This window comes from Palaemon carinicauda, chromosome 13 (genome assembly GCF_036898095.1).
Source record: "Palaemon carinicauda isolate YSFRI2023 chromosome 13, ASM3689809v2, whole genome shotgun sequence".
In the NCBI taxonomy this organism is placed as follows: Eukaryota; Metazoa; Arthropoda; class Malacostraca; order Decapoda; family Palaemonidae; genus Palaemon; species Palaemon carinicauda.
In genome coordinates this window covers 30,729,315-30,744,133 of record NC_090737.1, presented here as the reverse complement: position 1 = coordinate 30,744,133, position 14,819 = coordinate 30,729,315, and the positions used below count along the sequence as shown (strand labels likewise).

At 44.0% G+C, this 14,819-nt stretch overlaps 1 protein-coding gene across 1 annotated transcript in view; it reads right to left on the bottom strand.

Annotated features, from left to right (window-relative positions):
• Positions 1-7,868, bottom strand: part of LOC137651487 (repetitive organellar protein-like) — an 89,916-nt gene extending 82,048 nt beyond the window's left edge. The window contains exons 1-2 of the mRNA XM_068384711.1: positions 7,703-7,868; positions 6,423-6,542 (exon numbers count right to left, since the gene is read on the bottom strand). Coding sequence (XP_068240812.1) covers positions 6,423-6,519 — 97 coding nt within the window. The 5' untranslated portion in view covers positions 6,520-6,542; positions 7,703-7,868. The remainder of the gene's footprint in view (positions 1-6,422; positions 6,543-7,702) is intronic.
• Between the last annotated feature and the right edge of the window lie 6,951 nt (positions 7,869-14,819).

Genomic DNA, 14,819 nt, shown 5'->3' with positions numbered 1-14,819 from the left:
TCGAGATTTACCATGATCCCTAGATCTTGGCAAATCCCCAGAAGTTTGTCTCGGTGTCGAAGAAGGGTTGACTCCGAGTCTGCTAAGATCAGCCAGTCGTCCAGATAACGGAGGAGACGGATGCCGATCTTGTGTGCCCACGAAGATATCAGGGTGAACACTCTGGTGAAAACCTGAGGTACTGTTGAGAGACCGAAACACAGCACCTTGAACTGGTAGATCTTGTTGTCTAGGCTGAATCTTAGGTACTTCCTTGAAGATGGATGGATTGGGATCTGGAAGTACGCGTCCTTCAGATCCATTGTGCACATGAAGTCTCGCGGTCTCACTGCGAGTCTGACCGTGTCTGCCATCTCCATGCTGAACGGGGTCTGCTTGACAAACCTGTTCAGAGCTGAGAGGTCGATGACTGGTCTTCAGCCTCCAGACGCCTTCTTTACAAGAAAGAGTCTACTGTAGAAGCCTGGGGACCCGTCGACGACCTCTTGGAGAGCGTCCTTCTTCAACATGGTCTCAACTTCTGCCCAAAGGGCTTGCCCTCTTGCCGATCCCATGGCAAGAGAGCTCAACGACACTGGATTCGCTGTTACGGGAGGTAGAGATGTTATGAACGGGACGTGATATCCTTGGCTGATCACGGAGATCTTCCAGGAATTGGCCCCGAGTTGCTGCCACCTGTCCGCACAACTTTGGAGGCATCCCCCCACTCGTGGACATGCGGGGGGACTGCCAATCCTAGCGTTTGCGGCCTCGGCCACTCCCCCTAGGATTTTTGCCTCCCCTGGAGGACTTCTTGCCTTTCCTGTCCTTGACGGGAAAGGGCTGTTTGGACACTGCTGTCTTTGCTGCTACTGCCGGCTTTGTCGTCTTTGCAGGGCGAGGTTGTTGAGGTGCTGGAGGCTTATAGGGCTTTGATGTTGAAGCCCTCTGGAGGAGGGAGTCCTGGTTGGACTTCCTCCACCTCTCAGCCGCCTGCTCTACATCTTTCGGCTCAAACAGACTACTCCCCAAAAGGGAGGAATGTCTGAGCTTACTGACCTCGGTGTTGGGGACCTTCGAGTTGAATCTTTCAGACACCGTATCACAGCGTTTCAGGATAGTGTTAGCCCACAAGTTCGAGACTTGGTGGGCCAGAAACTCGATGGTACGAGTGCCTGAGAAAAGGAAGGTCTCCAAGGCCTTCCTGGTACTCTCCTTAGACAAGTCTTCGGATCGTATCAGAATGCCAAGAGATCCTAGCCAGATATCCAGCCACGAAGTGGCCTGCATGGCACACTTCACTACCTTCTCCTGGCAGAGAATCTCTGAGGCCGAGAACGACACTGGCCCGTTGGAGAGTCTCTCGAGAGGGACTCCCCTGGAGAGCTCTTCCACCGAGTGGTGGAGGGGAAGAGCTAAACAGGACTCCTCCATGATTTCGAAGTACCTCCACTGGTGGACACGAGGAGGTGGGAGGAGTTTCTTTCCGGCGCTGGAACGGCTGGAGGAGGCTAGCTCAGAGAGCTGGCTCTCGACCTTATCTCTGGCACTCTTGACCCCCTGGGACCAGGGCAAAGCCGCGCTGGTTTTAGAGGGCTTTTGGGTACCAAAGACTTGGTCCAGAACCGTGTCCTTGCCCTCTCGAGGAGGAATCTCTGGATCAGAGAATCTGTTAAGGTTCCTCATCAGAATCAAAACTTGCCAGAAGGCATGCTCCAACTCCTGCGGCTCTCCTCCTGATGGACTAGCAGCAAGGTCTCCAGTCTCCAAAGGCTCTTCTTGGGGAGACTCGTGGATGTTCTCCACGGGCTTAGCTGGCCCTGGTTTGATCCTCAAAGAAGATTTCGGAACCGTCTTGGAGTCCTTCGACTCCCTCCTGGGAGGGATGCAGGATTCCAACAAAGATGGTGGGGGGCTCTTCTCCACTTCCACCCGAGGAGACTTCTCGGCGCGGGGTGGGGTTTCTCCCATTGGTGCGATGGGAGAACGCCTCACCTTACGAGAATCCCCTGAGGACGGAAAACCCTCGTCCACGGGGGATGGGGAGAAAGTCTGGGGAGGGGAGGGAGCCTTCCTTGACGACTTCCGAGGAGCCAGTTTCGCCCTTGGAGAAGTAACCACGTCGTCCACTCCTCTCTTCCTCTTCAGGGGGACCGAGATAGCCGCTGATTTGAGTCCTAGTTCAGAGAAAGCGGGCTTGAAAGCCTGCGCAACCGCTCTGATCAAGGGCCCAAAACCAGGGCAGCCGACTGACAGCAGCGCTGTCAGAGACACCCTCTGGAGGGAAGGGGATCGTAAGATCCCTAGGAGTGGAAACTACAACAGGGTCTGCCTGAAAGGAAGAAGCTGTAGAAGAAATGTTCCTAAACCTGTCCGGAGATTTCCCACCCTCCGTCGAGCGCGCTGTACTGCGCTTATGGGAGGGGGGGGGAATGCGATGAAGATGACCTGACTGCGCGTCGTACTGCAGGGTCCTGTGTGGGAACGCGCTGTGGATCGCGCTGGGCATCGCGCTCGCGCAATAGGCCATTGCCTAGCTCGGGGGGCGATTGCGCGAGCAATCGCCCCCCTAGCTAGGCAATGGCCTATTGCGCGAGCGGGCGCATGTGGGCGATGGCGAGGGCACGCGGGCGATGGCAAGGGCGAGCGGGGGAGTGAGGGCGCGCGGGCGAGCAATGGCGCGTAGGCAAGCGTTGGCGCGTAGGAGAGGGCGTGCGTTGGCGAGTGGGCGAACGATGGCGCGCAGAAGGAGCTCGTGGGCACGCAGGCGACAGGGCGCGTAGGCAACAGGGCGCGTGGGCGCATAGGAGAAGGGGCGCGTTGGTGCGCGTTACGGAGACCTCGGATGGAGTGCAGCCACAGGATCCTGAAGGGCCCATAAGGGCGAAGCCGTAGGGCGCGCGCGTGCAGGGGGAATATCCCTAGCGCACGGGCGCGCAGGAGGGCGCTCATCAGGAACAGAAGTTCTGGCAGTGGGCGCGCGATGGAGACTGCGGGCGATGGCGTGAAGGCGAGGGATGACGAGCAGGCGAGGGATGGCGAGCAGGCGAGGTCCGATGGCGCGTCGGCGAGCAGGGGAGGAAGAAGACTTCCCTTTGGAGCCCTGATCCGAAGATTGAGGGCGAGCAGGCGAGCGATGATGAGCAGGTAAGCGTTGGCGAGCAGGAGAGCGCTTGCGAGCAGGTGAGCGCTGGCGAGCAGAAGAGCGCTGGCGAGCAGGAGAGCGCTGGCGCACAGGAAATCGCTGACGATCAGGAGACCGAGGGCGTCCATGGCGTGCATCAGGCCGAGGGTGCGCAGAGGTCCGTTGGCGAGCAGGAGATCGTGGGCGCGTAGTCTCTGGAACTGCAGGGCGAACAGGAGATCGTGGGCGCGCAGGAGAGCGCTGGCGAGATGAGACTGTAACCGGAGGGAGCTTGCACGCAGTAGTGCGCTGGCGCGCAGGCGTACGTTGGCGTACAGGGAAATCTTGGCGCTTCAGGGACTTACACACAATGTGTGAAAGCCCTTTTACCACGAAGGGACCAGTACCCGTTGGAAAACGGGATGGGTGGGCGCTCACAGCGCGTCAGCAGCCAGGAAAGGTAAGGGCAGGTCAGCAGGTCTGGCAGACGAAGGAGATCGCGAACGATCTGCGGAGAGGTCCAGGTTCAAGGAAGTAGCAGGAACGGTAGCTGAAGGACGAGGTTCCTCTGCGGGGGACTGCGAGGATGATGATCCGAAGAGGCGGCTCCTAACACCCTTGTGAGGAGAAGGAAGACCTCGGCGACGAAGAGGAAGGCGAGCCTTACGTCGGATACGTCCTCTGGGAGCAGCAGGCAAACCAGCGGCAGTCCTCCGAAGAGTAGTCTCTGTCAGTGAACTCCCCCGGGGGAGAGAATCACCCGCAGGAGAGACCGTTGGACTTGGTTCCTCCCTCAAAGGATGTTCGGAGGGGGGAGCTAAGCCTTCAGCTACAACAGGAGCAGGGGTTTCAACACTCTCATTGGAAGCCTCTGCCACAACAGCCTCGACAATAGACAGAGAGTCAACCTCTGCAACCGCCGGTGACTGTTTGACAGCTGCTCCCAACCTGATCATGTCAAACAGGGCTTCCTTGGAAGACGAACCCTGAAGCCCCAAGGAAGCCCAAAGCTGCAAAAGATCATCATTATTAACATCAGGAGAAACAATTAAACCCTCCCCCGGGGGAGGAGGAGTGGGAGGCAACTCCCTCTCCCAAACCCCGAGATCGGACAACAGTACAGCCTACGCTACCACTCGACGGCCTCTCGCGAGAAGCCGACCGAGTGGGAGCTTCGGAGGAGGTTTGGGCTACGGAAGAAGAAACCTTTGAAGGAGAAATATCCCGTTTGGACTTCTTCCGGCGCCGAGAAAACCTCTCCCACTGGGAGGTAGGCCACTCCCTACATTCAATACATACGTTATCACTCTTACACCGTTGACCCCTACATTAAGGGCATAAGGTGTGTGGATCCGTGTTGATTGAAGACACGAAGGTCCCACAAGGGCGGTCAGGGCACTTCCGCATTGTAGAGGCCAACTTCACAACACTCTAGAAAAGAAAAAGCAAAAGCAATGATTAAATGGCTGTTGTGTAGGTGAGGGTGACAGCGGACACGTCCGACTAGCACCCGAGCCGTAAGGAAAGTGGGCTTACAACACAGGTGTGTGAGGGGGGAGGGTAGCTAACTACCCTCCCTAACCCCCGCTAACTAGCAGTGGCGTAGCAAACCCTCGTTAAATTTTAATGGCTCGTCCTTTCAGCTACGCCGAAAGTAATTACCCACTTTAAATAGCGTGGTTTGTATTCCAGTTACGGAACAAACCAGAATTACAATTATTTAAATCAGCTAAGAATATTCACTAATAGTGAGAACCACTGATCCTGCGAAGGGAAGTGTTCCCCACGGAGAAAAGCTGAAAAGTTAAAATTACAATTATAATTTCACTAAAAATAATTGAGATAAACAATCAGAAGTGCAACCTAACCCGGGAACGGGAAAGATGCTCTTCCCATTAGTACACTGTTGTTGAAAGGTGAACGACCTTGAGAAGAGAAAGACCGTAGTCAATCTCTGAGAGGATACATTCCCTTCGCTCAGTAATCATGTTTCCCATAGGAAAAGGGAAAAGGCGAAGACAATAGTTGAATGAGGAGGGTCCAGGCGATGACGATTCCCCTGCGGCAGCCGAGTCAACGGTTATATGCCGACGGGAAGACCGATGGACCAGAGGTGGAAATTTTAATGGCTCGTCATTTCAGCTCCACTGAAAGTATGACCCCTAATATGAGTCAAATAGCATTCCCAGGCATTTCTTCCTTTGCTTGGGTATGAGATCAGACTGTTGTCAATCCCAATCCTCTTAAGATCATCAAAGAAAAACTTCAGAGGTAATTCCAAGTGCCTTAAGATTCACACTTGTGCAAACACCTGAGGAATGAAAAGAGGTACTAGTTGAATGACTGAAGTCCTGCATCCATCCATTGAGTCATGCAAAAGCAAGAAGTCTTCCTCTCTAAAGGCTGAATATGGAGCAAATGTTCCAACTGAATCCAGTCTGAAAGTACCACTTTGCCTGAGGGGCATACAGACTTATACTCCATTCCCACAATGACTTATGAAGAGCCAACAGGAGACTGGATGTCATAAAAAACGTCCAGTGAAAAACTCCAGTATTGTTCACCTGTCAACCTACCTAGCAGGTAGGTTTGGAAGGGATTTAGATGGAAGATGTAGAGAATATATACAAAGTAAGGAATCCCTCAGCTGACAGCAGGAGGCATGCTTCTATGTGGAGTCCCCTTCCTTAGATGTCTAAATGCTCAAGTTAGGCTGAGCTTGGATGGGGCAAAAACAGGTGGACCAGGTTCCAAAACCTTATGAAAGATGCTGCTGCAAGTGGACATTGCTGTTATTATGAGACGACCTGGACCTTCCTCAAACCCAATCGAGATGGCCTCGTTACTCCTGAAAGGTTTTACCCGTCTCTATCAAAAGGCCAGAATTGAGACATTCCGCATAGTGAATGAATAAGTTCTGATACATGGGCATCCCTCTCACAAAGGTATCAAAGTCACCCTCCTTATTACAAACAAAAGGAATAAAATATATAACAGTCAAAAGAGAGCAGGGCAACACGACCTTTATACTCATTGCAGTCAAAGACAAAAGTGGCTATTCTGTGAGAGGTGGGAGGGTGGGTCTTCCCCCTTATGCAGCCTGTGATTAACCAACTATCTTGTTAACAATTCAATGGTCATTCCAGCTCTGTCAAACACATTAATATTTCAAAGGACAAAAGGCTTGTAATATAAGCTTAGGAACAAACAGCTATGAATTATAATATCTAATCCTCATTCGAACAAATAACACAAAGCTAAAAAATTATTAAAAATGATAAAACTTGGACTAAAACAGTTAATACTGTAATGTACATACGGATAACTTCCCCATCCTCTTCCCAGGAATAGAGCAGAGTTACATTTGGAGGCGAAGGAATATGTATTTTATTCCAATCTTCTAATTGACTTTCCATCTTCCATTAACCAACAACTGGCACTGAAAAACACAAAAAATACAGAATAAACTTCTACTTCAGAATATATTTCACCAATCAGATGGCAGGTAATTATTAAGATTAAAGTATACATACAAAGGTTTCAGAAGGAAGGATATAAGTATATACATTAAAAAGGTTTTAAGAAAAAAGGATACAGTACACAGAAAGGTTTCAGAGGTACTATACAGAATACAGAATAAAATACATTTTAAAAGTAATTTTTTTTAGCTATACAAATATAACCCTTTTAAAACTGGGAATCTACACTTTCCCGAGTGTGCTTGGGGGGGTGAGAAGTTTAACTTTAAAGGATGGTTTGCATAGCTATGAAAAATACAAATAACTTTTAAACTTACTTATTCCTACGTGTATACAACCTTTTGTTCTTTATAATTAAGAGACTTACTTATTGGTGGGTAGGAAGCCCCCCTAGAACCAAATTGGTTGGTTCTTGTTCTATACTGATAATGTCAATTTCCTTGGTGCCATAGGCGAGTGAAGACAAAAAATCTAGAAATCAGCTATCTGCCTATGATAGGGACGAGTAGGTTAATAGGACCTGGCCTGAATTTGGTAAGTACCAGGTTCGTGGTCAAAAGAGGAATCGTTCCCCTGAAGGGGAGAGCAGTCCCGACTGAAATACCAGCAGGCAAATGATGAGCAATCAATTGGTGTACATCTTACTATCCTCCCACACCCCCGTAAAGGGAGGATAAGGGAGACCTCTTCTTACAGGTCTAGTCTGACAAGAATGCAGTTCAGAAATGTATCTTACCCACATCAAGTCAGTTCTAGTAATAGTACAATGGCTTCATTCCAATTAGAGTGGATAGGGAAGATGAGAAAAAAAGGAAAAAGGGGGGAGCCAGTGGAACCTTTGTAGATCAGCGGCCCGGTCCTACCGTGTACATAGGAAGCGAGAATTTCTTTCCGTTTTCTAGTCATTCGTAAGATGATGTCATTGTTCTACAAAACTGTTTGTTGTTCTACAAAACATGTGCACAAGATCACCATTAACTTGAATGCCCCCACCTAACCTAACCTACCCCCTTACACTGCTGTGTTCTAAGACTCTTGATGGATGTTTCCATTAATCTATTTGAATTTTTCGAATTATGAGTCTGATTGGATAACAAAAAAGGTAAAATAAAACTTTTACCTTTAGCTAAAAACCATTAAAAACCGACTGGCAACTACTTCTGTTCTTATGTCAGCAATTTACAACTTAGTACATTAGCAATTTACAACTTATTACACAGGATGATCACGAGTTTATAACAATCACTGACTGTCATTAACAACATCGTGGACTCGTGGTTCGTATAGGTCTGGGAAGTTGTAGTAGTACTTCAAAAGAATTGCCTCTGGATAAACCTACTGTGATTATTCTTCTTCTTCAATTTCATGGTACGCACGAAATGAATAATAATAATAATAATAATAATAATAATAATAATAATAATAATAATAATAATAATAATAATAATAATAATAATAATAATAATAATAATAATAAAAGTGGACATGGGCACAGAGAAGAATGAAAAAAAGAATATGAAAAAACTATCAATGAGATAGATAAGAAATACGAAATAAATTTGGTAGAGTATAAATATTATATTGGCAAATCCATAAATGTGCAGGCTATATAAAATTAGGAGACAGAAGAAAATTTATTGGATAAAGGGCAGGTGAAATAATGTAAATAGTTTTATTGCTAAAAATAGAGATAATTTTAGTTACAAAATTCGTTGTTTATATAGTGTATGACTAGAAAGGCATACAAATATTTTGGTGAATTTGGTTTAAACTCTTGTATCAAGGAGTTTTGTACAGGATTGAGATTAATTGATTTTCAAACTAAACAAAAACGATTTAAAGCTATTATTATAATTAAGACTGACGGAGAAACGATGGAAAATGAAAGAGCGAAAGATAAGGAAAGAAAAAGTATTTTTCCCTAAAATTGCAATGAATTTTAATCAGAAATGCTATCATTATAAGCAAGAAAACAACAAAATTTATAAAAGATATCAAAATAAAGACCCTCATATATGCTCACAGTATCTATTTTCGACATTATTAATCCCAGGGTTAGCTGCTCAAGACAACTTTCTTCCTCTATGTCTAATTCTTTTATCTTCCCCCAATCCCACATCCTTCAGACCCTTCCTCACCACATCCATCCATCTGATCCCCTGATACCAAATACTCTTTCTCATTCTTCTTATATCTTGACTCTCCTTCATTTCTAGTAGTTCTGTTACAATCGATCCTAAGTTGTTAAATTCATAGTTCTGTGTTAGCACCGTATCATATTCCACTTGAATGTTTACTTCATATCCTTCTCAACTACTAATAATTAGTTCCTATGCCTATTGATGCAAAGGGCCTTGATCAGATTTCACAAGTCATCTTTATCTTAAACTTTTAATTCAATACTTCTCCATTCGTCATCTCCAACTCCTCGTTTCATAGTCCCCAGCCATGTAGGATAAGGTCTTCCAACTCTTTTAGTACGTTGTGGAGCTCAGTTGAATGTTTGGTGAACTAATCTCTCTTGGGGAGTAAGAAGAGCCTACCCAAACCATCTCCATCTATCCCTCACCATGAACTCATCCACATATGACATTCGAGTAATATTTCTTAGGTTTCATTCATAATCCTGTCCTGCCATTTAATTATCAACATTCTTCTGACAGCTTTGTTCTCAAATCTACTAAATCTGTCAGATATTGTTTCATTGTCATAACGCGACTCATGTCCATACTGTAACACAGACCTCATTAAACTGATATATAGCCTAATTTCTATATGTAATTTCAGGCAAATAGATTTCCAAATTTTACTCAGTCTACCCATTGTCTGATCTAATTCTTTAAATCTTTCATTAAACTCTCATTTTAAAGACCCTGTATTAGAGATCATAGTCACAAAATACTTAAATGATTCTACCTCATTAATCCTTACTTTTTCCAATGATATTTCATCTTCCATTGCATATTCCGTTGTCATCACTGTCTTTTCTTACGTGTATTTATCTTGAGACTAACCTCCTGTGATATTTCATGCATTTGGTAAGCAAGCATTACAAATCCTGTGGTGTTCTGCTAATAAGGACAGCATCATCAGCATACTCTAGGTCAGCTAATTTCCTATTACCAATCCAGTCCAATCCTTCTCCAACTGTTCTATGCATTACAAAATCCATGAGGAGGATAGACAACATAGGTGACAACACGTTCCCTTGGAATACTCTGGTGTTTACTGAAGATTGATTTGATAAGGCTCTACTAACATTAACTGATAGGACTCAGCTAACATCTGCCCCTCACTATGATCTCATCCTCATATGGCACTTGAGTAATCTCTCTTATAGTTTCATTTCCTATCCTGTCCTACCATTTAACTCTCAATATTCTTCTGAGGGCTTTGTTCTAAAATCTACAAAATCTGTTGTATATTGTTTCATTGTCGTACCACGACTCATGTCCATACAGTAACACTAATCTCACTAAACTAATATATAACCAGATTTTTATCTGCAATTTCAGGCAATTTGATTTAACCTAGCCATTGTCTGATTTGATTTTTCAATTCTTCATTAAACTCAAATTCTAAAGATCTTGTATTTGAGATCATAGTTCCTAAATATCAAAATGCTTCTGCCTCATTAATCCTTTCACCCTCTAATGATATTTGGAAGACCCAAACCTGCATGGCCGAGGACTATGAAGCGTAAAGTAGGAGAGGACGATTGGAGAAGTATTCATTTAAAAGCTCAAGATAGGGATGACTGGAAGAATCTAACTAAGCTCTTTGTGCCAATAAGCTTAGGAAATGATGATGATGATTGTATTTACTTATTTATTTATATATATATATATATATATATATATATATATATATATATATATATATATATATATATATATATATATATATATATATGTATGTATATATATATATATATATATATATATATATATATATATATATATATATATATATATATATATATGTATGTATATATATATATATATATATATATATATATATATATATATATACAGTATATACAGTATATATATATATATATATATATATATATATATATATATATATATAAATATATCTACATATATATATATATATATATATATATATATATATATATATATATATATATATATATATATATATATATATATATATGTATTATAATCCTGTGAGACATCAAAGAGGTGGAGCTGGGGGGAGCGTGTCTGCTCCCCGCACTCTAGTTTTGGGGTGTTTGAATGTGCGTGGATGTAGTACGATAGAGAGTAAAAGATGTGAGATTGGAAGTATGTTTAGGAATAGAAGGATGGGTATATTGGCTTTGTGAAGAGCAAGAAAAGGTGCGGCTTTATTGCTGAGTGAATGGATAACAGATAAAGTACTGTAGTGGAATGGACGGAGATATCATCTAGGTTAATGTGGGTAAGGGTTAGGTTGGGTAGGGAATGTTGGGCTTTTGTCAGTGCATATGGGCCAGGTTGTGAGAAAAGTGAAGAAGAGTGGAATGGGTTCTGGAATTAATTAACTAGGTGTTTAGAAGGACTGGGTAGAAGGAATTACTGTATGTAGTTGTCATGGGTGACTTAAATACTAGAGTGGGCGCTGGAAAGGTAGAAGGTGTCATTGGGAAGTATGGCGTACCAGGTGAAAATGAGTGGTGAGAGACTAGTAGATATGTGTGTTAAGCAAGAGATGGTGATAAGTTCTAGCTTTTTCAAAAAGAAAGATAAAAACAAGTATACATGCACGTGTTTAGGGGTATGGATAACGGTATGTCTGATCATTTTTTGGTGGAAGGAAAATTAGTTGTAGCAAAAGAGTGGGGGAAAAGAGTAGGTGGATGTAAAAGGGAGCTAGTCAGGGTTGAAGAGCTAATAAAACCGGGGGTAAAAAGTAAATATCAAGAAAGGTTGAAAATGGCATATGACGAAATGAAAGTAAGAGAAACTGGTAATTTAGGGGAGGAGTGGAAGTTAGTAAAAGAAAATTTTGTTGGGATTGCAAGTGATGTGTGTGGCAAGAAGTTTGTTGGAGGCAGCATGAGGAAGGGCAGTGAATGGTGGAATGAAGGAGTGAAGGTAAAAGTGGAAGAGAAAAAGAGGGCTTTTGAAGAATGGCTGCAGAGTAATAGTGTAGAGAAGTATACATACATATACCAAGGCACTTCCCCCAATTTTGGGGGGTAGCCAACATCAACAAATGAAACAAAAACAGAAAAGGGGACCTCTACTCTCTACGTTCCTCCCAGCCTAACAAAGGACTCAACCGAGTTCAGCTGGTACTGCTAGGGTGCCATAGCCCACCCTCCCCCGTTATCCACCACAGATGAAGCTTCATAATGCTGAATCCCCTACTGCTGCTACCTCCGCGGTCATCTAAAGCATCGGAGGAAGCATCAGGGCCTACCGAAACTGCGTCAAAATCGCTCGCCATTCATTCCTATTTCTAGCACGCTCTCTTGCCTCTCTCACATCTATCCTCCCATCACCCAGAGCTTCCTTCACTCCATCCATCCACCCAAACCATGGCCTTCCTCTTGTATTTCTCCCATCAACTCTTGCATTCATCACCTTCTTTAGCAGACTGCCACTTTCCATTCTCTCAACATGGCCAAACCACCTCAACACATTCATATCCACTCTAGCTGCTAACTCATTTCTTACACCCGTTCTCACTATTACCACTTCGTTCCTAACCCTATCTACTCGAGATACACCAGCCATACTCCTTAGACACTTCATCTCAAACACATTCAATTTCTGTCTCTCCATCACTTTCATTCCCCACAACTCCGATCCATACATCACATTTGGTACAATCACTTTCTCATATAAAACTCTCTTAACATTCATGTCCAACCCTCTATTTTTTACTACTCCCTTAACTGCCCCCAACACTTTGCAACCTTCATTCACTCTCTGACGTACATCTGCTTCCACTCCACCATTTGCTGCAACAACAGACCCCAAGTACTTAAACTGATCCACCTCCTCAAGTAACTCTCCATTCAACATGACATTCAACCTTGCACTTGCACCACCTTCCCTTCTCGTACATCTCATAACCTTACTCTTACCCACATTAACTCTTAACTTCCTTCTCTCACACACTCTTCCAAATTCTGTCACTAATCGGCCAAGCTTCTCTTGTGTGTCTGCAACCAGTACAGTATGATCCGCAAACAACAACTGATTTACCTCCCATTCATGGTCATTCTCGTCTACCAGTTTTAATCCTCGTCCAAGCACTCGAGCATTCACCTCTCTTACCACTCCATCAACATACAAGTTAAACAAACACGTTGACATCAAACATCCCTGTCTCAGCCCCACTCTCACCGGAAACCAATCACTCACTTCATTTCCTAACAGATGCTTTACTTCCTTTGTAGAAACTTTTCACTGCTTGCAACAACCTTCCACCAATTCCATATAACCTCATCACATTCCACATTGCTTTCCTATCAACTCTATCATACGCTTTCTCCAGATCCATAAACGCAACATACACCTCCTTACCTTTTGCTAAATATTTCTTGCATATCTGCCTTACTGTAAAAATCTGATTCATACAACCCCTACCTCTTCTAAAACCACCCTGTACTTCTAAGATTGCATTCTCTGTTTTATCCTTGATCCTATTAATCATTACTCTACCATACACTTTTCCAACTACGCTTAACAAACTAACACCTCTTGAATTACAACACTCATGCACATCTCCCTTACCCTTATATAGTGGTACAATGAGAGATATAGAGAGAAAAATGTGGAAGTAAAGCGCAAGGTAAGTGAGGCAAAGAGGGCAGCTGACCTGAGGTGGAGTCAGGGATTGGGTCATTCATATGAAGAGAATAAATAAGAAGAAGTTTTGGAAATAAGTGAAGAGAGTAAGGAAGGCTGGTTCAAGAATTGAGGAGACAGTGAAAGATGGAAATGGAAGGTTGTTAAAAGAAGAGGAGGCAAGGAAAAGGTGGGCAGAATATTTTGAATGTATACTGAATGTTGAGGATAATAGGGAGGCAGATATAATTGCTGTTGCAGGTGTTGAGGTGCCCGTGATGGGAGATGAGAATGAGAGAGAGATTACAAGAGAGGAAGTGAGGAGAGCACTAGATGAAACAAGAGTAGGAAAAGCATCTGGTATGGATGGTGTGAGAGCTGAGATGTTGAAGAAAGGGGGTGTGAGTGTACTTGAATGGTTGGTGAGATTGTTTAATATGTGTTTTGTGTTGTCAATGGTACCAGTAGATTGGGTTTATGCGTGTATTGTACTTGTACCACTATATAAGGGTAAGGGAGATGTGCATGAGTGTTGTAATTCAAGGGGTATTAGTTTGTTAAGTGTGGTGGGAAAAGTGTATGGTAGAATACTGACTAATAGGATTAAGGATAAAACAGAGAATGCAATCTTAGAAGTACAGGGGGGTTTTAGAAGAGGTAGGGGTTGTATGAATCAGATTTTTACAGTTAGGCAGATATGCAAGAAATATTTAGCAAAAGGTAAGGAGGTGTACGTTGCATTTATGGATCTGGAGAAAGCGTATGATAGAGTTGATAGGGAAGCAATGTGGAATGTGATGAGGTTATATGGAGTTGGTGGAAGGTTGTTGCAAGCAGTGAAAAGTTTCTACAAAGGTAGTAAAGCGTGTGTTAGGATAGGAAATGAAGTGAGCGATTGGTATCCGGTGAGAGTGGGGTTGAGACAGGGATGTGTGATGTCACTGTGGTTGTTTAACTTGTATGTTGATGGAGTGGTAAGAGAGGTGAATGCTCGAGTGCTTGGACGAGGATTGAAACTGGTAGACGAGAATGACCATGAATGGGAGGTAAATTAGTTGTTGTTTGCGGATGATACTGTACCGGTTGCAGACGCGGAAGCGAAGCTTGGCCGATTGGTGACAGAATTTGTAAGGGTGTGTGAGAGAAGGAAGTTGAGAGTTAATGTGGGTAAGAGTAAGGTTATGAGATGTACGAGAAGGGAAGGTGGTGTGAGGTTGAATGTCATGTTGAATGGAGAGTTACTTGAGGAGGTGGATCAGTTTAAATACTTGGGGTCTGTTGTCGCAGCAAATGGTGGAGTGGAAGCAGATGTACGTCAGGGAGTGAATGAAGGATGGAAAGTGTTGGGGGCAGTTAAGTGAGTAGTAAAAAATGACAAATTCGAAGATAATTTGTATTTTTCCTAACCATACAAACCTTAGCTATTTATATTGG